At 30.8% G+C, this 24,352-nt stretch overlaps 1 protein-coding gene and 1 long non-coding RNA gene across 3 annotated transcripts; one reads left to right on the top strand and one right to left on the bottom strand.

Annotated features, from left to right (window-relative positions):
• The first annotated feature begins 2,545 nt into the window (after nucleotides 1-2,545).
• On the top strand, nucleotides 2,546-8,256 carry LOC136088859 (uncharacterized). Of its 2 annotated transcripts, XR_010642568.1 has the most exons (3): nucleotides 2,585-7,615; nucleotides 7,685-7,753; nucleotides 8,074-8,256. It is a non-coding gene; the product is annotated as an uncharacterized LOC136088859 (long non-coding RNA). The 2 variants fall into 2 exon arrangements; XR_010642567.1 differs by having other exon boundaries at nucleotides 2,546-7,753.
• Nucleotides 8,257-9,870: 1,614 nt separating this feature from the next.
• LOC136088227 (uncharacterized) lies at nucleotides 9,871-19,993 on the bottom strand. Its single transcript, XM_065811910.1, has 2 exons — nucleotides 19,293-19,993; nucleotides 9,871-10,402 (listed from the first exon to the last, which is right to left on the bottom strand). The coding sequence occupies exons 1-2, from the start codon at nucleotides 19,991-19,993 to the stop codon at nucleotides 9,871-9,873; spliced, it is 1,233 nt and encodes a 410-aa protein (XP_065667982.1).
• Nucleotides 19,994-24,352: the final 4,359 nt, after the last annotated feature.

Below are 24,352 nucleotides of genomic sequence, written 5' to 3' on the forward strand. Positions count from 1 at the left end.
ACTGTTAATCTACTGAAAGTACATTTAAAAATAATGTCGATGAATTGGAAGCTGTTATTCCTTTTTCTAATTCTGTTTTGTCATCATCTGATGGATTTAAAGATACTGACAGTGAAAGCTTTTGTGCGTCAAGCACAAGTGACAGCGAAATTGAGACTTTTGCCACTCCTAAAAATGGCCTACGTATAAGAGGTGGAAGTCACGGCTGTTTCACGCAATGTAAAATTGGACATTACGTCACGAGTTTAGCACACACAAAAAATTATTTCCGCATAAAAAGTATAAAAATTCAACAACTTTAAAAAAATAGTATTTTTTTCTATAAATGCTTTCATCTTCTAATTAAAAAAATATGAAAGATCTATCTTTCCTTGTTAAATAAATATGTGCATTAAACGGAAAAGAAATAAAAATAAAAATGTTGGTTATAATTTGGGATCACTTTTCTGATTTTTGCGACTTTTACGGAAAACCTATCTTAGGCCAACTAAGATTTGATAACATAGCTACATGGTTGATGGTTGAAATTTGGAACACTTATTAATTAATGTTTGTTCAATCTAAATTTCAACAGACTTTACAATTTTTCATATAAAAAGTTAATTTTTAATGCATTTATATTTTTGTTTTTATTCGTTTTGAATAAAAAAAATAATATTTTTGAAAAGTCTGTAGAATTAGTAATACTTCAACCTTTTAAAAATAAGAAAATTAAAAAATTATTTTCTGTACCTCGAGCTATGTTATCAAATATGTTTTCAAACTTGGCATGTTTAGCACTAAATTTGTTTTCTGCGTGAGTTTTTGTTTATATTTTGAAGCAATAACGTACGTTACGTCACGTAACCTTAAATGCGTTACAAAATTACACTCTAGTTTAATTTTAGTTTTTATCAAGCCTACACATTAGGTTAAAGAAAAGCTTTTGGCTTTAAAAATAGTCTAACATTGTTTATATTATGTATTAAACAACAGAAATATTTTTTGACTATTTTTGCTGAAAAGTAAGATTAAACTTTTCAAAATCAGCTATGTTCGTAATTTCTACGCGTTTATTTAAAAAGTCAAAGAAACTTTTGATACTTTATTGGATGTAAAAAGATAAAATAATTTATTGTTGTTTACATTTTTTTTACAGAACAAAACTATCTGTAATATTTCAAAAGTTATAAAAGTTTTAGTAGCACCCCTATAGTAAATAATTTAAAAAAAAAAACAAGAAGCCGTATGTCTACCTTGATACAGCCGTGAACGTGTTCAACAACAACAACAACAACAACAACAACAACGACAACAACAACAACAACAACAACAACAACAACAACAACAACAACAACAACAACAACAACAATAACAACAATAACAGCAGCAGCAGCAGCAACAAAAAGTAATATATTTCCCAGTGAAAAATAAAACCGCGTCCCACATGGGTTACGCGTGGGTTCCGTGTGGGATTGATGGGATTTATGTGGGACGGTTTTTCCCATGTGGTATCCGTATGAAAATTTGTCACCTTAAACCCATGTGGGTAATCCCACATGGGTTACATGTGGGAACCATATGGTATTTACACACATGGGAAATCCCACGTGGGTTTCATGTGGGATTTGCATGGGAATTAATTTGAAAGCTGGAAACTAAAAAAAAATTTTTTTTTTTAATTACTAAAAAAAAAATTTTTAAATCGACATTGCATTGCGTTACGTTTATATTGTGTGAAAATAATTTATATTAATATAGAGAATGGCAAGCGAGTATGTAAGTACCACGAATAATGTTTATCTTTCTTTATAGAAATGAGATTAAAATTTTTGCAAATAGACTTATTATTAGGATAATATAATAGTTATTTGAATATAGATCTTGAGTAAATTATTTGCAAACAACTGATGCAAGTTGAAATGTTGTCAAAAACCAATCTTGCATGCATGGGACACTGCAGTGTCCCACAAAGAAATGCAGGTTTGAAAGTCGAAGAATTTCCAATTTTCTTTATTAAAAAAAGAAAAAAATAGGTTGGAGATGGGTTTCTGTAACTTTTTTTATGCTCCAAAACTTTTAACTTTAGATATAATAAGGTCCTTAAGACTTAAGGGACTTACGAACTACATTGAGGAACAAAAACAGGATATTTACAGAAACTTTTCAATTTTTAATCTGGAGTACCACAGTGTTATTGAGAATAAAGCCTCAGGGTCCAGTTTTCAAAGTAATATGATCTAAAGTAATGTTTGAATAAAATAATATGCTTTAAAATGCATATAGTTATACATATTTATTTACAACACCATTTGATATACAATAAACCCTTACAAAGCTTACAAAAATTCAGTTAAAATTCAATCTCAGTTATTGAAACGTAGTAAATTTAACATCAATAGAAATGTAAAGCTGTCATCATTTAAAATGTAAAGGGTGTTGTCAAAATATGTTGAAAGTAAAATTAAGTTACTTATAAAATCACATTCAACAATGATAAATATTCTTACTGTAGTAAGAATTAGTACTAGTTAACAAATTTGAACAAATAAATATAAAATAGTGAAAAAACAATGAAAAAATAAGAACTTGAACTTGAACTAAATCTTGAATTTGAATTAATTGGTACTAATTTGTTCAAGCATAACCTTAAAAAATAAGTTTATATAATAAATTTTATGTATAACTAGTTATACTTATAGTTAACTATCAGGAGTTATATGTATAACTGCATGCATTTTAAAGCATTTTTTTCAATTTATATATTACTTTAGATCGTATTACTTTGAATACTGGACCCAGAGACTTTTTTCCAGGGATGCGGAGTCCCAAAAAAGACTCCGGATTTGAAATTCACAAAAAGATTACTTTATCCTAGTTTTTGGTATCCAGGAGCTCTAAAATTATAAATAAGTCTATGGACTACTATTAGGAAAAAAAGTTAAGACTTTTAGGTTAGAGGAACAATTTTTTTTTGAGCCCTTAGGCATAATGGCGGCAAGGACTCCGGGACACCAGGACTCCGGGCTTAAAAATAATAAGTTTCAAGTCATTAAATCTCATGATTTTTTTTATAATAGTAGATAATAAGTCAACAAACATGTTTAGAGCTTCTGGACACTACAGACTTGGAAAATGTAAAGATATAAAGCCAGAGTCCTTTTGGGACTCCGCATCCCTGCTTTTTTCCCAATTACACTGTGGTACTCCAGATTAAAAATTGAAAAGTTTATGTAAATATCCTGTTTTTGTTTCTCAATGTACTTCGTAAGTCCAGTAAGTTTTACGAACCTTATTATATATAAAGTTAAAAGTTTTGGAGCCTAAAAAAAGTTACAGAAACCTCCCCTATCTCCCCCCTATTTTAATATTTTTTTTTAATAAAGAAAATTTGACTTTCAAACCAGCATTTCTTTGTGGGACACTGCAGTGTCCCATGCATGCATGCTTGGTTTTTGACAACATTTGAACTTGCATCAGTCAATTGTTTGCAGATAATATACTCAAGAACTATATTCAAATATCATATGAACATGTTAGAGAATGTTCATATGATATTTGAACATCACAAATTTAATAATATTGTTGTGATATGTTATATAAATAATACCATAATAGATTATGATATGAAAATAAGATAGGATATGAAGGTAATGATCAAAGAATAAATTTACTTATAGAAATTTAGATGTTTGTTTATTAGTTTCAGAATATTATATTATGTGTGACCGCGACCTTCTATAATAACAGACCTTGACATCGCGCAACAAAGTTGTTAAACTGAAGGCCAATTCCTAATACTGTGTTTACATTTTCATCTTTTAACATTAGACGAAAGTTTGTGTTCACGCTTTTTTAATAAATCTTTAAAATTTGATTGGTTTATAAATTAGATAGCGCAACTTCAAGACGATAACGTTGTAAGGTTCAAGGGGTTAACATTGTAAGGTAATAATATTGTCAAGCTAACGATAAGTTTTTTTAATAATTAAAATGCCTTTAAAATGCTGTGTAACTCTTTGCAAGTCGAACTATTTCAACTACAACAAAATATCAATTTATACAACTACAACTACAATATCAATTGCAACTACAACAAAAATATCAATACTCAACTACAACAAAAATATCAATTTATAAATTCCCGAAGAATCTAGAGGAGAGAAAAAGATGTAGTGAAGCTATCCCAAGAACTGGTTTTATTGTTACAGACTATACAGCAGTATGTCAACTGCATTGGCCAAATGAAGCACCTTTTGAAAGCAAATATGGGAAGCAACGACCTTTAAACCCACCATCTGTTTTTAAAAAAATATTCCGCCTAGTTGTTTAGCCACACCAGCAAGTAAAGTTAGAAAAACTGTAACTTCAAGCGGTTTTCGAAGCATTTTACCAGATGAGTTAAATGATTTTCTAAAAGAGGATGAACTTATATTTGACGATATTCAATCTTTGTTAAGTGATAATAATGATGTTATTGTTTTCCAGCTTAATAAAAAAAGTTTACACATACAATCAAAAATGTACAAACTTGGTGTTCCATTATTTATTTTAGTAATTTTCAATGATTATTCATTTGTAGCTAACCATAATCGCACAACTTGTAATATTTCATCTTAAGCTATAAACAAATTAAAGTTAATAAAAACAAAATCAGCTTTATTTGAAGCAGTTAGATTTTTAAAAAATAAAGAAAGTTCACTTCAGTCAAATATTCTATTCGAACACCTTAATGCTATGAGAAAAGTTAATGTTGGTGAAGTTTTATATACTTCAGATATTATATGTAGAGCATATGAGTATTTTGCTATGCAACGAAGTTTATATGATTGTTTGTGTATTGACTACAAGTTACCAAGTATAAGGATTTTAACACGATTGAGTTCAAAAATAAGCTCAATGGAGGACCTAAGTTTCATAAATAGTATTTTTATGAATTTAAATCCATTGAAAAGAACTTTCATACTAATAATTGATTAGGTCTATGTCAAAGCTTCATTACTTTACCAAAGAGGTGCTTTGTTTGGTCAAGTAGTAAACTACCCTGAAAAGTTAGCTAAAACAATTTTATCATTTATGATTAAATGTCTTTTTGGAGGTCCAGAATTTATATGTAGAGCTCAACCTGTTTCAAGTCTTTCCTCTGAATTTCAGTTTGCTCAATGTCAACAAATTGTTGATACGATAAATAATATTGAAAGTAGTAAGACACTGGTAATAATTACTGATGGTAACCGTGTAAATCAAAGATTTTTTGGAATTTTTAAAACAGTTGATAGTAAACCATGGTTATCAACATCAGGTATACAGGGTGACCACAAAGTATCCGCACACAAGACGGTTTCATCTTGTGAAAATATAAGCATAAAAGCACTTATGTATTTTCTTATTTATTTGTTGTTTTTGGTTAATATTATGTCATAAACTTTATATACTTTACTTTATATACTTTGTAAACTATGTTAAATTGGTTTTTTTAGAATGGTGCGCGTTTCTCCTTTGTGCGGCAACTTTTCCTGATTTTATCAACTTTTCTCAATGGCCGCCATCGAGCCCCGATCTTAACCCGATGGATTTCTCAGTCTAGAGCGTCCTAGAAGGAAAGGCATGCCAAAAGCCGCATAAAAATATTGAAAGTTTAAAAAAATCACTACTGAAAGCTTGGGATTCTCTGGACCCTGCCTACTTGCTCGCCACCGTCGAAGCATTCCCTAGACGCCTACAGGCCTGTTATTTTGCTGATGGAGGAAAATTCGAATTCAATCTTTGAATCATAATTGTTATAGTTCAATAAATGTTTTGAAATAAAATTTGTGTTCCAAATACTTTCTACATGCTTTATATTAAGCTCTTTATCTGTGCGGATACTTTGTGGTCACCCTGTATATTTATTGTATGATTATGTGCATCTCTTAAAATCTATACGAAACAATTGGTTGACAAAAAAGACTGGGGAACTTCAATTTTTAAACAATAAAGAACTGGCTTTGGCTAAGTGGAGTGATTTAGAAACTTTATATAAAACTGAGTGCAATAGTCTTTTTAAACTCTCTAAATTTACAGCTAAATCAGTTTATCCAAAACCAATAGAGAGACAATCTGTAAAGTTTTGTTTGTCTGTTTTTTGCAAAGAAACAGTAGCTGCATTAAGAACGCATCCAGAGATTGAAAATAAAGCATTTGAAGGTACTGCTGTATTTATTGAAAAAATAATTTTTTTTCGAATGTTGTTAATGTCAAAGCACCTGGTGCTGGCATTCGGTTTAGAAATGAATTATGCGGAGAAATCGACTCAGTTGGTGATCAACGGTTACAACTGCTACGAGATATTGCTGAACTGTCAAGTTTTATAAAACCTACAGGCAATAGCGCATTCATGTTATGGCTTTATTGATCTCGTAGAAACTTTGTTGAGAAAAGGAACAAAGTATGTCTTATTAGGTTGGTTTTCAACAGATCCACTTGAAAAAAGCTTTTTCTAAGCTTCAACAGGGATCTGGAGGTACTTACTTTATAAACGCTAAATCTGTAATTGAAAAAATTAATATTCAACATACTAAATTGATATTACAACTTGACATTCCTGTTGATGGTATCGATGGTCATACTTGTGACATATGTTTTAGAGATATTTCTACTGATGAAAAAGAACTTCTGGATAATATACATGATCTTGAAAGCTCAGTTAATAAATCTACATTAGTGGCTATAGTTTACATAGCTGGCTATGTGCAAAAAAGCGAAATAAAAATTTATGATAATTCTACCAATTATTATTATAAATATGGAAGTTATCTGTATAGCCTAAACAGAGGCGGACTTGAAATTCCTTCTGATACTCTTTTCTAATGGTCAATATTTTGCTTTTTTTCAAGGTGCTACTGACCCTTTATGCAGAACATTTTGTGTTACTCAGTTTCAGTTCATTGCTGCTAAATAAATTTAAAATCACAAAAAAACAATGCAGAGTATATTCTAATATCTGCTAAAGATTTACTCACTAATTACCACTCCCAAAATACTAAAGCTATCATAATTTATGTGAAAATTAGTTTTGTAATTTATTATGCTATTTACTTGTAATGTTTTTTATTTTCTCATTAGCCTATATGTCTCTCAATATGTTTGGATTTGTAAATATTTACCCTGTTGAGATATATTGATAAAACTTTTTTTTCGCTTGAATCAACTTTTGTTGGTGTTTTTTATTGTTGGTGATTTTTATTGTTACCATTTTTAGCAAAAAAATTAAAAATACAGTTATCTTTCTAATATATAGATATATACTTTGATATGGTTCTGCTTGTTATTGATACTATTTAATATTACATAAATATTCTTAATGAAATTTGAAATACGAAAAATATGATTATCTGTTAACAATTTTTTGGTTTTCTTTTTATATTTCCGTCTTTACTAGAGATTATTATTAGAAAACATAGACTGCCATTACACCCTACCTAATATAAAAATATATCAATATAAGTAAAAGTGAAAGTTTATTCGGCCTTCAGTTTTTACGGCATTATGCGCGATGTCAAGGCCTGTTATTATAGAAGGCCGTGTGTGTGACGAAAAAGTAAGGATACTTTTGCATCCAGTGGCTATTGCACCCAACGTCTACATCATTGAAAAAGTAGGTTTTTACATTTTTGTTTTTGTTTTTTTGTTTAACAACTTATTCTAATTGATCACTTTTTTTCAGGATTCTCCTCATGGGTTCAAGGTCATTACGCATAATATGTGTTCAATTACCCATAATACGTTAGTCATTGTAAGTAATAAATTAGGAAATAATTATTTGTGAAATATTGTAGTCATTAATGACTTCAACCTGGCTAATAATTAAAATTGCTCGACTAATAAGGTTTCTTATTAAAATTGCTCTCTCTCTCTCTCTCTCTCTCTCTCTCTCTCTCTCTCTCTCTCTCTCTTTCTCTCTCTCTCTCTCTCTCTCTCTCTCTCTCTCTCTATATATATATATATATATATATATATATATATATATATATATATATATATATATATTTATATAAATATGTATATATATATATTTATATTTATATATATTTGTATTTATATTTTTTTTTTTAGAAAATGTTTGAAAAAAGTTAGAAGATACTAAAAACCTTGGTATTATGCAAGCCGAAGTGATTTAATTAATTCAATCGACAAAAAACGGCGTGTAAATCGCAAAAGAAAAAATAATATTTTTAATATTCATTTTGGATGTATTGATTAATAGCATTTATTTTTAAATAAATTCATTTTGCAACACGTTTTTTAATTTTATAAAATTTCGTCATAATAGTTTAAGGTAAATCCCACATAGGTTATAGGTGGAAAACATCACATGTAAAAGATCAAAAATGCTGCACATTTTGAATACCAAATGGGATAAAGTAGCAAATACCAGGTTAAGTTAAGCCTCTCTGAAAGCTTCGATGATTAATTTTAAATTACTATTTAAGTTATTTTTAAATTAAAAGATTTTTAAAAATCATAGAAGCATTCGGACTTTCATTTGTCTAGTATTGACTACTTTTATACCATTTGGATTAAAATATGTGGCATTTAAGATCTATAACATGTAGTATTTTCCACCTATATCCCATGTAGGATTTACCACATAAAACCCATGTGGGATTTACCATATGAAACCCACATGGGACAAAATAATAATCCCCATATGGGTTACATATGGTAAAAACCCACGCGTATCCCATATGGGATTTACCATATGGAATCCATGTGGGATTTACCATATGAAACCCACATGGGACAAAATAATAATCCCCACATGGGTTACATATGGAAAAAATCCACGCGTATCCCATGTGCGCTTTTTCACTGGGTTACCAGAAATATAGATGTTTTACATAAGAATGTTATAAGTTATAAAAAACGTATGTATAGTCTACATTCCGGATGGTTCACTCTCATATAGCTAGGCTAAATCGAGAGGAGCGACCATGAACAAAACAAAACAAAACAAAAAGCAAATAAAATAAGTAATATACTTACAAAAGGTTGCAATAAGTCAACATTCATACTTATATCTTTTATATTTTCTATGGTGATATATTTTTTATTACCAGTGATACTACTGTTGTTTCTACTTATCTTGATGTAGCAAGTAGTATTTTAATTTAGTTTTGAGGATTTTTAATGTTGTTAAAAGGGATTGATTTTAATTTATTTTGAATTTGATTCCAGTCTGTTAATACAGAGTATTTAAAGGAATGTTTACCGTAGAATTTTGTATTATATGTTTGCACACTCAGTGCACTTTTACAAGAATTTCTTGTATGTTGACAGCTAATTGCATTGCGTAGAGTAAACCATTTATTAAATATAGGAGGTAGCTTTTTGTTTAGGCAGCTGTGAATAAATAAACAATTTTTAATTTTGATTATATCATACACTTTTAAAATTAGTAGTGCGTTAAAAGATGAAAATGTATGTGAATTTTTTGGTAGAAATTCAATAATCCTGATTGCTTTTTTCTGCATGATAAATAGGCGATTTACAATACTTATGTTTTGACTCCATGATAGAAGGCAATATGTGAGGTGAGAGTGAAACAAAGCATAGTAAAATTTTTTTAAAGTTTTCTGTTGTATAAAATGTCTTAGCTTTGACATCATGGCAAGGGATCTATTCAACTCATTAGATAAATTGTTATAATGGTAAGTTCAGGCTAAGTTTTCGTCTAGCTTTATACCCAAGTAGTTTACAAATTTTTCGCACCAAAGTTTTTTCCTATTTAACTTAATTTTGAGCTGCTGATCTAATTTTTTGTGACGACTTTTAAGTAATATTAATCAGTTTTTTTGGAGTTGAGGGATTTTGTTGGCATTTAGCCAGTTGAATAGTTTTTTAAGGTCATAGTTAACATATTTGTTGATTTTTTATAGACTTATTAAAATAGAGAAGGTTTGTGTCATTTGCAAAGTGCTGGACTCTACAAAATTTTAAAGCTTTAGACATGTCATTTATATAAATAAGAAACACCAAAGGGCCAAGGACAGATCCCTGAGGAGCACCTACTTTGATATTGCTCAGGTCTGAGCTCACCCCACTAATGGATACTAGTTGAGTTCTATTAGTAAGAAAAGATTTGAACCAAGAGTTTGAAACTCCTCTAATACCATAGTAGGATAGCTTATAAAGTAGAATGTAAACATCTACAGTGTCAAATACCTTTTGAAGGTCGATAAAAATGCCACATCCAAACATTCCTTCATCCAGAGAATCTTTAATTTTTTCTGTTAGACTTAATAAAGCAAGTGATCTAGAGTAGTTTGTTCGAAAACCAAATTGTAATTCAAAAAACAATTTATTTTCATTAAAGAATTCGTATAAGCGGTTAAACATTAGCCTTTCAAGAGCTTTATCAATGTTGGGAAGGAGGGAAATTGGCCTATAGTTTGACATTAATAGTTTTGAATCAGTTTTAAAAAAAGGTATAATTTTAACAGTTTTTAAGTTTTCTGGGAAAATACCACTTGAAAACGAGATATTAAAAATGTTAGTAAGAATTCTTGAAAGTTCTGCTTTTAATAGTTTTAGAGATATTAAAAGTGTTAGAAAGAATTCTTGAAAGTTATTTGCGTCTAAAGAGTTGATAACTTTTGAAATTTCTTGTTCATCAATAAGTTTTATAAAGAAAGATTTTTGAAAAGGATTTGATAAGTATTATGTGAAATGATTCATGAATGAAGAAATTGCTGCCTGGACATCCTTAGTAAAGTTAGTTGTTGAAAGCATTACAAATATCAAAGGGGTTTGGTATTGTTTTATAATTTGAGAGTTACTTTTAATATTAATAATATTTTTGATACCTTTCGAGGTTGCTTTTATAACTTTTATGTTTTTAGTAAAATAACTATCATAGTATTTTTTTTTTGCTTTCTTTGAGTTTAGATTAGAGGTTTTTACGAAATATTTTATATTCATTATGAAATATGATTTTATTTGTTCGATTTTTAGACCTAATATACTTTTTAAAGAGATTATTTTTTGCAGTATAGACTGCTTGAGTTCATCTGATATTCATGGTTATATTTGTGCTGTATAGAGTGCTTGAGTTCATCTGATATCCATGGTTTAGTCTTGAGTTTTATATTTTATTTGTTAAGCTTTTTAAAAGCCGCATGGATATCAAGCAGTAGATTAATATTGGAAATGATATTCTCAAGAGACTGAATACAATTATCAGGGTATATTTTTGGCTCTCTGTCTAAACTAAGATTGTGAAAATTGTTTCTAAATGCAACTTCATTGAAACTTTTTCAGTTTCTTTCCTGGATTTAGATATAGGAGTAGGAATTATGTTTAAACATTCAAATAAGCACAAATAACTACCAAATAAACAGTTTCATTTCTTTGAACATGTGTGTGTTAAAATTACTGTAGCAAAACAATAACTAATTTTAATTAATGGGTAAATATTTTCTATCTTAAGGGATAAACAGATTCTATCCGTTGACCAGTCTGGCACCCCTTCTTCGTCTATTAGGCTGGCGCAGATGTATTTTTAATACATTGTTTTACAGTTTAGGATGTTGAATGCTGGATCTCCTCGACTCAATGCATGGGTTTTGCTTATGTCTCTGTTTTTATGACTAGGCAAGTCATTCTATTATCTCCTAATGAGGGTACAGCTCTAAAACTCAGTTTTACGGTTCTGAGGCCGGCTGGTATTCAGGTTTTCCGAACCCCTTGGTAGCTCTCAGAGAGGCTAATTCCATCAAAAGCTGAAAAATATCAAAGTATAAACAGTGCTATGTTGCGCATGGTGTCCCTGTTTGTACTTTTGGTGTGCATTGCGGAGGCCACATTTGGAGTCCTTTGTTACGGCTTAGGGTTTATTAATAGTAATGAGGCATTAGCTTGGGCTATTAAATAGTGTTCTGAGTACTATTTATGCTTTGAGTCAAGTTCTTCAAAAAATATAAAAATGAATAAAGTACCAAAAACTTAAAAACACAAAAAACCATCATCATTACCAAGTTCTCTAAACCTATCATTCACTAATACTCGTGGTCTTCGAAGTAATTTTTTTTCTGTTGAGTCTTATCTCTTGCAAAGTTCATCAGACCTACCTGCTCTTTGTGAGACTAATTTGAGTTCAGCTGTCTCATCTTGCAATCTTAGTGTTGATGGTTATCTTAATTTAATACGTAAAGACTCCAATAGTCACAAGCTTGGCCTAGGCATTTACATTCGTAAGAATTCACCCATTTGTCGTGAAACTAGGTTTGAATCCACAGAATATTCTTTCATGTGCTTTCGTTTAGCACCACTTCACTCTGTCGCCTTTCTCTTTGTTCTATATTGCTCTCCTTCATCTCAAGACTGCACTCTTTTTGATGTTATTTCTGATTATATTGAGCAAGCCTTCTCTCTTTATCCATCAGCTAACATAGTTGTTGTCGGTGACTTTTATGCTCACCACTCTGAATGGCTTGGCTCTAGTGTCAGTGATTCTGCAGGCATTAAACCCACAACTTTGCCTTTCCCAATCTCTAACTCAATTAGTCAACTTTCCAACTCGTTTTTTCAGACAACCTGAATCATTTACCTTCTCAACTCTTGTTTCTGATCCTAGTCAGTGCTCAATTTCTCCACATTCATCCTTAGGTGCTTCTGATCACAGTTTGATCTCTCTAAAACTAATATGTCATTCTTCTTCATCACCTGAATCCCCCTATTATTGTAACTCTAACAACTACCTTAAAGCTGACTAGGATTCTTTCCGTGATTTTCCTCGTGATGACCTTTGGGTAGAAATCTTTTGTCTTCCTGTCGACAAATGTGCTTCTTACATAACTTCGTGGATTTAGGCTGGCCTTGAATCTTTTGTTCCCTCTCGACGATTGCAAGTCAAACTTCACTCTTCTCCTTGGTTTTCCTTACACTATGCTGCTGCGATTGCCAATCGAAACTTCTATATCTATCAACAAAAACAATTCTCCAGAAAACAGACGTCTGTTTATTACTGCTAGAAACAATTGTAAAAAGGTTTTGTCTAACGCCAAAGCCCGCTATTCTCAGGTCATGAAATCTCGTATCTCATCTCAAATATTAGGCTCTCGTGACTTCTGGAGAATCTTTAATATTATTAATAATAAGGGCGAATCTTTAATTCCACCTCTCTTGTATGGTTCAGACTTTGTCACCTTATCTAAAGACAAAGCTGAATTGTTTGCTAAAAACTTTTCATCAATATTATCTCTTGATTCCACTAGTTGCGTTCTACCTAATTCTGTCAACAAGCAGGTTGATCAATTGTTTGACATTCGTATCACTCCAGCCTCTGTATTTAAAGTGATTTCCTGCCTAGATTCTTCTACAGCTTATGGCCCGGACAACATACCTGTTATTGTCTTGCAGAAGTGTTCTCCGGAGCTGTCGTCTATACTCTCAAAACTATTCAACAAGTGCTTATAAGAGTCTAGTTTTTCAGCCTGCTGGAAAGCGGCATCTATTATCCCTATCTTCAAAAATTCTGGAGAGCGATCTGATTCGTCCAACTACCATCTTATTAGTCTTCTTCCTATCAAAAGCAAGTTTTTGAATCTTGAATTAACAAACACTTAATTTCTCATCTTGAATCTAATAACTTTCTGACGATCAATATGGATTTCGATCTTCTCGTTCTACACCTGATTTGCTAACAGTAATAACTGATTGATTTTATCGTGCATTAGATAAAGGTGGAGAGGTTAAGGGCATCGCTCTTGAAATTTCAAAAGCTTACCATAAAGTTTGGCATGCTGGTCTTCTCCATAAGCTTTCTTCTTATGGTCTATCTGGCAATATCTTTAAGATTATTGAATCTTTTCTTTCCAATCGTAGTATAAAAGTTGTCCTCGATAGACAGCACTCTTCTTTATATCCTGCAACTTCAAGGGTTCCTCATGGTTCTATCCTTGGCCCTTAACTCTTCTTAATTTACATTAACGATCTTTCAGATACTCTCACATCTAAGGTGGCATTGTTTGCTGATGATATTACCATTTATTCTTGTCGTGATAAGAAACCATCACCCCCTGATTGCTTGGAGAGGGCATTTGAGCTTGAAAAGGATCTAACTTCTGCTACAGCATGGGGCTCACAGTGGCTGGTGAACTTCAATTCAGATCAAACTCAAATTTTTTCAGCCAATCGTCATTGCAATAAGTTAGATCTTCCTATATTTATAAACGGTAATGTACTCAATGAGTCATCTACCCTTTATCTTCTAGGATTAACTCTTACTTCCGATCTTTCTTGGAAACAATATATCAAATCAGTTGCAAAGTTAGCATCTCTTAAGGTTGCATCTCTTTATCGCGCTCGATACTTTCTTACTTCGGATTCTATTCTCTATCTCTATAAATCTCAAATCCGGCCTTGTATGGAATACTGTTGCCATATCTGGGGCGGATCTTCTAATGATGCTCTTTCTCTTTTACACAAGGTGCAAAAACGCATTGTAAACATAGTTGGACCTGCTCTTGCAGCCAATCTCTAACCTTTGTCACATTGTCGTAATGTTGCTACTCTTTTTCTTTTTTACAAATACTATAATGGGCACTGCTCTAAAGAGCTAGCGTCTCTTGTGCCATCTACTAAAATTCATTCTCGTGTTACTTGTCATTCAATTAAGTCTCATCCTTTTTCTGTGACTGTTCCTAAGTGCTCCAAAAACTCTTATTTGTCTAGTTTTTTTCCTCGATCATCAGTTCTTTGGAATTCGCTTGCTTCATCTTGCTTTCCTGATTCATATAATTTGCAACTTCCAACTTTAATAAGTGGTTGCTTGCAGCCTTGTTGGAAGCAAAGATATTTAAAAAAAAAGAACTTTTTATTACGTGGTGGTTTAAGAATATGATAAGCTATCAGAAATTGGGGAAGATGATCTGAGATTGTGATGGTAAGATTCCCTGCTTTATATTTATTTGATTTAATATTTGGAAAGATGTTGTTAATTGTTTTTGATGTTTTACAGATACGAGTAGGTTGGACAATGTGTGGTGGAAAGTAATTTGAGGTGAGTGAGTCTAAAAAGTCTCTAGTATATGAATCTGTGTCACACTTTAACAGATCGATGTTTAAATCCCCTAAAATAAATGCAGTTTTATTTTCTTTTGTTAGATTTTTGAGTAACGGATTAAGATAAAAGGATAGGAAGTTATCTAAAGACATTTTTAGATACCTGTAAACACAACCAACGATAATATTTGATTTTTTTGGATTTATAATTTCAATGAAGATAGATTCTAATTCTTTTGGTTTATAGATGTGGGAATCGTTTCTAGGTTTATAGGTTTATAGGCGAGCCTGTTATTTATATATAATAATGCACCACCTGTATGTGGTTCATGGTGTGTGTTCATAGGATTATCCATTAAGTGTTAAGTTGCTAGTTTGTGGGCTTTTTTTATTCAATCTGGTTTCCGATATACCAAATGTCAAAGTTTTGTTGATTGGAGTAGATTTTCAAGGTCGTCAAAATGATTTGAGAGTGATGAAATGTTGATATAAAGATATTGAATGAGGATTTGTGAGCTGCTATACATTTTAGATCATCAACATTAGTATAATAACTATTTTTTGAGAATTTTTGAGTTTTGTTGTTGTTATCAATATGTGTTTTAAATGTGTTAAAGATTGAGTGAAGGCTCTCTATGAGAAAATCTGATACTTGATAAGTTACACTTATTTTAGTGTCAACTTTAGTAAGATTTTCATCGTCAGTTATAGTTTCGTTGTTGAAGGGAAATATACTAGCTAAGCAATTTATGCAAAACCATGAACCATTTTTTGAGGAGTTTTTTAGTAATCGGTAGTCAATATCATTGAGGTTGTTATATTTTAGTTGGACCCAATTGAGGGAGTTATCACAAAAAATATCTTTCTGATTTTTATAGACATTAACTTTACAAACAGCACATTTGCTATGTGTAACTTTCATTACGGTGAATTGATATGGCGATAAGATATCTAAGTAAGATATTTATTTGAATGTAAATAACTGCGATCAATTGAAAATCAAGAAACAGGATAAAGTAAAAGCATTAATCAAAAAAAAATAGTAATAATAAAAAAATAAAAACAAAAAAATAAACAAAAACAATATATATATATATATATATATATATATATATATAATATATATATATATATATATATATATATATATATATATATATATATATATATATATATATATATATTGGACAAACATAATATATATATATATATATATATATATATATATTGGACAAAACATTTGCAACCAACATCGAACAATGCTAAAAAGTGTTCCTAATTTTACATGTCTTAAAAACGAAACGAACTATACTACCACAGCAAACAGTTCAGGAGTCTGGAGTCACAGCATGATATGACATGAGCAATCAGCGGACAGATGACAGAACACAGGCAGAATTTCGTTGACAAGTGTTATTTTGCAGCGGACAAAACAAGTGCAACTTTTTTGATTTGTTTCATTTTCTTAAGTCTGGTCCGTGTCAACGTCACGGAAGTTTTTTAATAATTAAAGGAAGTATCCAGAAGTTTCCAGAAGCATGCAGAAGCTTCCAGAAGTTTCCAGAAGAAGCATCCAGTAGCATCCAGAAATATCCAGAAACATTCAGAAGCATCCAGACGCATCCAGAAGCTTCCAGAAGCATCGAAAAGAAGCATCTAGAATCTTCCAGAACAGGTTCACACAGGTTCATTTTACTATATAAGAGACATGTAAATCGACATGTAATTCAGTCAGTATATGAAAGTCAATCCGTCAGTATTATCAAGAAAGTTTATCGAAGTGAGTTTTAGCAAAGTGTTTTAAAATACAACAAGTGTTTCATTACATCAATACAGTCCACATCTAACCAAGACGTTGTGTTCCACAGAGCATTATTGCATCATCACAAGGTAAATGTAACACGGTAAGCCTTGAGAAGCGTGATTATTTATTTTTATCATTTTTATGACTTCAAGTGCAAAAATGGCTCCCGACAGTCTTGGATTGGAACTAAGAAAGAAAATTATTGGCGATTACGTAAGTGGAATGTCACAAAAAAGTATTTGTGATAAATATCGCGTGAAAAAATGGACCGTATCAAGACTATGTTCCAAATATCGTTCTACGGGGAAGTTGGCAGCAGATAACAAAGGTGGAAGACCACGTTCCACCACTTCTAGAGAGGATTCTATGATCGTCAGATCCGTCAAGAAGGATCCCTGGATATTATCAGTCGAGATACAAAAGCAATTAGAGCTGCCTGTATCGGACCGAACAATCAGACGACGTGCTGTTGAAGCCGGATTGTTTTCTCGACGCCCTGAAAAGAAACCGCTGATTCCACTAAAAAACCAGAAGAAAAGACTCCTGTTTGCTACATCACATATTGACTGGAATGTGCAGAAATGGCGAACTGACCTGTTCAGTGATGAATCGAAGTTCAACATCATTGGGAGCGATGACATTTGCCGTGTACGTCGACCGGTCGGAAAACGCCTCGATTTACGTTACTGCCATAAGACTGTGAAGCATGGTGGAGGCAATGTAATAGTTTAGGGGTGTTTTTCTGCTAACGGTCTAGGTCCAATACATCGAAACGATGGAATAATGGACCGTTTCATGTATAAAAATATCCTGAAAGATGTTATGTTACCTCATGCTGAATAGAATATGCCAATAAAATGGGTTTTTCAGCAAGACAACGATCCGAAACACACTGCAAAAGTAGTCAAGCAGTGGTTTCGAGACAACCACCTATCGGTGATAGATTGGCCGCCTCAATCTCCGGATCTCAACCCTATCGAGAACCTGTGGAAGATCGTCAACCGCAGAATTAATCGTGAAGGTGTTCGTAATAAGGATCAACTGTTTGAACAAATCCAAAAGGCCTGGGCAGCGATTCCACAAAGTTTCATTGATCACCTGATCGAATCTATGCCTCGAAGATGCAAGGTTGTGATCGACAACAAAGGATTCGCCACGAAATATTGATAGCGAAATACAGCTTGGTCAACATTTTGTCGAGTTGCACTTGTTTTGTCCAGAAGGAAATCAACTTTTTGATACTTTTGATTAACTTATTATTTTTCGTGTACAAATAATGAACTTTGTGATGAATAAAACTTGAAGAACTTTGTTTCTAAACAGTTACATAGTTATTTCTCTAAATTGAAAAAATGCAGCACATATATATATATATATATATATATATATTATATATATATATATATATATATATATATATATATATATATATATATATATATATATATATATATATATATATATATATATATATATATAAGTGCTGCATATATAGATATATATATGCAACACTTATATATATATATATATATTTATATACATACTTTTATATATATACATATACATACTCTTATATATATATATATATATATATATATATATATATATATATATATATATATATATATATATATATACATACTTTTATATATATATATATATATATATATATATATATATATATAATATATATATATATATATATATATATACATATATATATATATATGTATATATATATATATATATATATATATATATTTATATATATATATATATATATATATATATATATATATATATATATAAAAATGTGATAAATATTAACTGTCAGGTAAAACAATTTGTCTTGCTGTGTTTTATGGTTGTTAACTTAAGAGATAAAACAAACAAAGAAAAAATAATAATAATAATAAAAAAACAATACAAAAAACGCAAAAATAATAGAAACAAATAAAAAAATTACAAATGAAACTTTTTATTTATTTAAAAATGAAAAAGATATTTTTTGTGTGTTCTCTATTAGAATTTAATTTATTTTACTTAGAATTTAATTTTTTCGGTTTTCAAGCTATTTATAGACGCGTCGAGCTTTCTTTGTTACTTTTTTTTTCAAATAAAAAAGAATTTTAATTATTCAACGAAACCAACCCAGCGAAAATTTTTTAACAAAGGAATTTTAGTGCTATTTAGACGTTGCAACGTCTTCAACTCAAAAATACCAAAAACAGAATAAAAATAAAAAGTATATATAAAATAAACATCACAAAAAGTGCTATTATTACTATATAGCTAAATTTTTATATAATATATAAAGCTTGAATAAAATTGAAATATAATGCCGCAAAATCAAAATAAAACAAAATAAATAAACAAAAAAACACGTGCAAATCTAAGGATACCATTGCTCGAACTCCAAAGCTATAAGCGATTTATGTCGACTCAAAAAGATTTTAGTAAAACATACCTGGAACCCTCTCTCTTTTTCTTAACTTTAAGTATGGTTGGGTATTCGAGATACCGGCTTATTATTGACTTGATTTCTGTAAGGCGACGACGTTCTTTCATGGCCTCATTGCGGCGTTGAGTTAGTGATGGCGAATACATTTGTTCAACCCAACTATTGTTTTTGGACATAAAAAAGATATTTTTTGTGTGTTCAATATCAGCCCATTTATGAAATTTAACAAAAATGTGGCTTGACTTGGTGCTGTTTTCGTTAACTTTTCTTCGATGACAGCGTTTGATCATGTCATGAGCATTTTTCGGGTCTATGTTAGCCGCTTTTTCGATGGTATCTGCAATAATTAGTTTGGTATCAGACCAGGACTCCTTGGATTTGCTTGTGTCAACAGGAATATTTTTAAAAATTTGTGTCTTCCTTAAATTTCTGTTTACTTGGTCATCTAATGCAGCACTTAGCTTAATAATGTCTTCCGAAAATGTTTTATTATCTGAGGTCAGATTGAGCAGTTGCTGTCGTATTTCATTAATATCATCAGTATTTTTTTGTACTGTAGATTTAATATTAGTAAATGCAATTTTTAGTTCAGCTATATCGCTAGTTATTTTAGAAAGACTTGTGTTAATTGCTTGTACGATTTCATTTTTTTGTGCATCTAATAGTGCTTTAATGTTTTTCATCGATATTTCTTGATTAATCGACATTGTGAATTTTAATTTTTATACAGATAGATTGATAAACTGACTTCGATTCACTTTTTTTTATTTTTATTTCATAGTGGTAATATTTTGGAAAGATTTATTTGAGTATTATTTGACACGTGGCTTTAGTTGATCTTAAAAATTTACGCCATCTTTCTTCTACATTACAGGTACGCGAAAAAATATGTCGGCACGCGAAAAAAGGAGGTGGTGCTGGTATAAAACGAAGTGGTACTGGTATAAAATGCAATAAAGGTTTTCTGCTAAAGGTTTTGCTGACCCTAAATATGCAGAACTTATTGTTGATGATGTATTCAATTTAAATATACAGAATTATGCTGTCCAAGGTAGTAAACCTAACCATTGTATAGTGCATATTCGTGGTAGAGTGCGAAATCGTGATAATCGACGTAATAATAGTCAGAGTCTTCCTCTGTCAACTTGGGAAAAAGTTAATAAGGATGTTCCTGTTCATCTAATTGATTTCCCAGAACTTTTTCAAAAGGGGTTAAAATTTAGAATGGGGCAAAATCCAACTTGCCTCTTTTTTGTTGAACTTTATTTTCCACTTGAACTTGTGAGTTTGTTAGTTACAGAGACTAATAGGTATGGAGAGCAATTTTTTGCTGTCAAATCAGACAAATCTTCTAAATGGGAGAAAACTAGTGTTGTAGAAATTAAAACTTTTATTGCTAACATTTTTTAATGGGAGTTATTTACAAACCCAAAATCACTACGTATTGGTCAAAGGATGCATTGATGTATTGGTACGTATTGGTATGTATTGGTATATTCTACGTATTGGTCAAAGGATGCATTAATACTCCAATATTTTCAGAGGTTATGAGTTGAAATTTTTTCATTTCAACAACAACAAAGATAAATATTATGATGCAACTGATAAAAACAGAGATCGTCTTCACAAAGTACAACCAGTCATCAACATTCTACGTAAATGATTCAAAGCTGCACACAGACACTGTACACAGACAATTATTATACAACACAACACTAGCAAAGTATTTTCTTGATAACTAGACACATCTATGTGGCACGATTAGTTCAAATCAATATAACTGTTCAAAAGAAATTCTTAATGAAGATTTAGAAAAAGGAGATGCAATTTTCTATAAAAATAATGATGTTAATAGTCAAATGCTGGCTTGTAAATTCCGTGCATCAAAAGATAAAGCTTCGGGTAAACAAAAAGTTGTCTACATGTTGACAACATGTCACCAACCATCCATGAGACTTATTGATAATACTCGAGGATTGAATATTCAAAAACCAATTAGTGTAAAAGAATACACTAGCCACATGGGTGGTGTTGATTGTGTTGACCAACAACTCCAAAGCGTGCAGCTGTTACAGAAAACTTTCAAGTGGTATCAAAAACTTGCATTAAGGCTTATTTCTCAAGGTATTTTAAACAACCATAAAGTTTTTGTCAAGTACAATCACCACAAAAATACCACTCTCTTAGATTTTATTTATGGTACAATTAAGTTGACGTTATTGTCTTTATAGCTGGTGTATAGTATCATTAAGAACAAGTATTGTGTTCACCAAAGCTGAACATAATACTTTTATATGACGAATATATATATATTCGTCATTATTAATATAAGTTTGTACAACATTTTACTGTGAAATATATGCCTAGAGCAAGTAGAAGACAATAGTCTCATCATCTTGCCCCATTTTTGTCGTTGACAAAATATAACAAAATATAAACCAAACGCAAATATAATAAAATATTTATAATACATATAATTTCTTTTTTTTTTTTTTTTTTTACTTCTTTTACAATGAACATCATTAAATAACCAAGCAAGTAATATAATAGAATTTCAAGAAAAAGTGAAGATTTAAATTGAAAAAGGAAAAATTTTAAAAATAAAAAAAAATTTTGAAAATAAGATATTGTTTCATTAATGTTGAGGTCTAGTAGCTGTTGCTTTACAACGCATTTAAAATGTTGGAATGAGTTTATCGTTTTTATTTTGTTTGTTAGAAATGAGTTCCACAAATGGGGTCCTCTGCTGGATATTGAGAATTTAGATTGTCTTAAAGAGGTGTTTGGAATATAGTAGTTCTTAATAGAGTATTTTGTTTGATATTTGTGATTAATAAGGCGAAAAAAGTTATGGAAGACTTCAGGGACCAGATCATTTTTGAGTTTAAACATGAACTGAAGAATGCAAAAGATATTTTGTTCGTAAATATTAAGAACTCTCAGTTCCTTCATTAAATGTTTAGATTTGGCATTTCTATTTGCATTTGTTAATATACGGCATGCTTGTTTCTGTTTTTTATATATTAAATCTAGTTTTGATTGGTAGGTACTGGCCCAGGCAATATTGCAGTAGTTAATATAGCTATGTATATATGCAAAATAAAAACTTTTAAGGCATGCATTATTTAAAATATATCTGGTTTTATGCATAATTCCAATGTTTTTAGATATTTTTTTTTTAATATATTGATGTGGTCTTTCCAGCTAATATGTTCATCTAAGAGTACCCCGAGAAATTTAACTGAGAACGCTCGATTTAGTCTAACTTTGTCTAATAGAATATCTGGAAGTTTTAATGGTAGTTTGTCTGAATTGTATGGTTTTGTAAAAAAGATATAATTACTTTTCTCAATGTTGACAGAAAGTTTGTTTGCTTTAAACCAATCGCTCAACTCTTTAAGTTCCTGATTTACTGTATTAAAAAGTGTAGTAATATTAGAGTGGGTATAGAAAGCTTGAGTGTCATCTGCGAAAAGAATGAAGTTCAATATACTGGAAGATAAAAATATGTCATTTATTATAGATTAGGAAAAGCAAAGGTCCTAGAATAGACCCCTGGGGAACACCACATGTGACGATTTCAAGGGGAGTGTATGTTTTATTGTAAAATAAGGCTTGTTTACGGTTTTTTAGATAGCAACTGAACCATTTTAAATTTTTATTTTTTATACCATAATTATAAAGTTTGTATAGAAGAATCTCGTGGTCCACTGTAGCGAAAGTCTTTGAAAGGTTGATAAATACTCCAAGGGTGTGTTTGTTTTTGTCAAAGCTACTTAAAATTTCGTTAACTAATTTTATTACAGTATGTTCAGTTGAGTGGCCTTTTTTAAATCCGTATTGGTTATTGTAGAGGATGTTATGATTTTGAAGGTATGTAAAGAGTCTATTATACATTATGCGCTCCAATATTTTTGAGAAGCATGGGAGTATGGAGATGGGTCTGTAGTTAGATAAAGTCGAGTCATCTCCGCTTTTAAATACTGAAACTACGCGTGCTAATTTTAGGCGGTCAGGAAAAACTCCATTTTTTAATGAGAGATTAAAGATATACATTAGGGGATACCCAATAACGTCATAAACGTTTTTAACAACTTTAAAGTCAATGTCATCAAGACCAGAACTTTTTCTGGACTGTATGGTTTCAAAAGCATTCCAAAGCTCATCAGGAGATAAGTCATACTCATCGATTGTAAAGTCTACTTTTTTTAAGTGTGATTTAAATAGTTTTTTACTTTGAGTTATTTTATTTGCTAACGTCTTTCCAATGTTTATAAAATAATTGTTAAAGCTTTCAGCAATTTCTTTTTTATCACTGATAACTATGTTTTTATCATTAGTATTTAAACGTTTAGGCAGTGTATTACCAGAGTCAATCTTTTTTTTTTCCTATTTTGTAAAAAGGCGCCTATGATGGCATAGCGCCTATGATGGCATACCGGTCGTACTTTTATAAATATTGGTTATTGCAAAAAAGAGATTAGACCAAAGTGTCTACATTAACTTTGAATTAGTTTTAGTAAAAATACGTCCCTTATGCACAAATATTGCTCTTATAATCAACAAAAATTCGATTTTGGGATGTGCTGTTGTATTTTTAATCCCTTTAAATATTTAAGATTGCGAATTTATTATTAACTGTGCAGAAATGAATTTTTCATGCATTTTATTTCCAAGTTTTGTGCATTTAGTGGAATACTTATTTTAATTTTATCTTTTGAACAAGGCAGACACAGCTTGTTTAAATGAAAATGATGACTTCTTCCTATGATGGCATACTGATAAGTTAGGTGTGTTGCAATATTGACGAGTGGAGAAAACCTTTTTTTTTCATAAAAGCAACATATTTGTTAGTGAAGTAAAAAGGAATTTTTACTTCAGTAAAAAATTTTTGGTTCAAAAAACACATAAAACGCAGTATCTCTTATGCGCATGCGCGAAATTCTACACTGCTGCTGTGCAACACAAAAGGGTTATTAAGGATGATTACGTGTAATTTCTGCCATTTCTGACGGAAGACTCTAAGGTCAAGTGAAATCATCAAGTTACCCTTGATGCTAACCAGC

The sequence above is a fragment of the Hydra vulgaris genome, chromosome 12 (genome assembly GCF_038396675.1).
Source record: "Hydra vulgaris chromosome 12, alternate assembly HydraT2T_AEP".
Lineage (NCBI taxonomy): Eukaryota > Metazoa > Cnidaria > Hydrozoa > Anthoathecata > Hydridae > Hydra > Hydra vulgaris.

Coding starts and splice junctions, on each gene's coding strand:
- LOC136088227 (XM_065811910.1), bottom strand. CDS start 19,993: ATGTCGATTAATCAAGAAATATCGATGAAAAACATTAAAGCACTATTA. Junction 10,403..19,292: donor AAAAAGAGAGAGGGTTCCAG/GTATGTTTTACT, acceptor GTCAAACTATAG/GCCAATTTCCCTCCTTCCCA.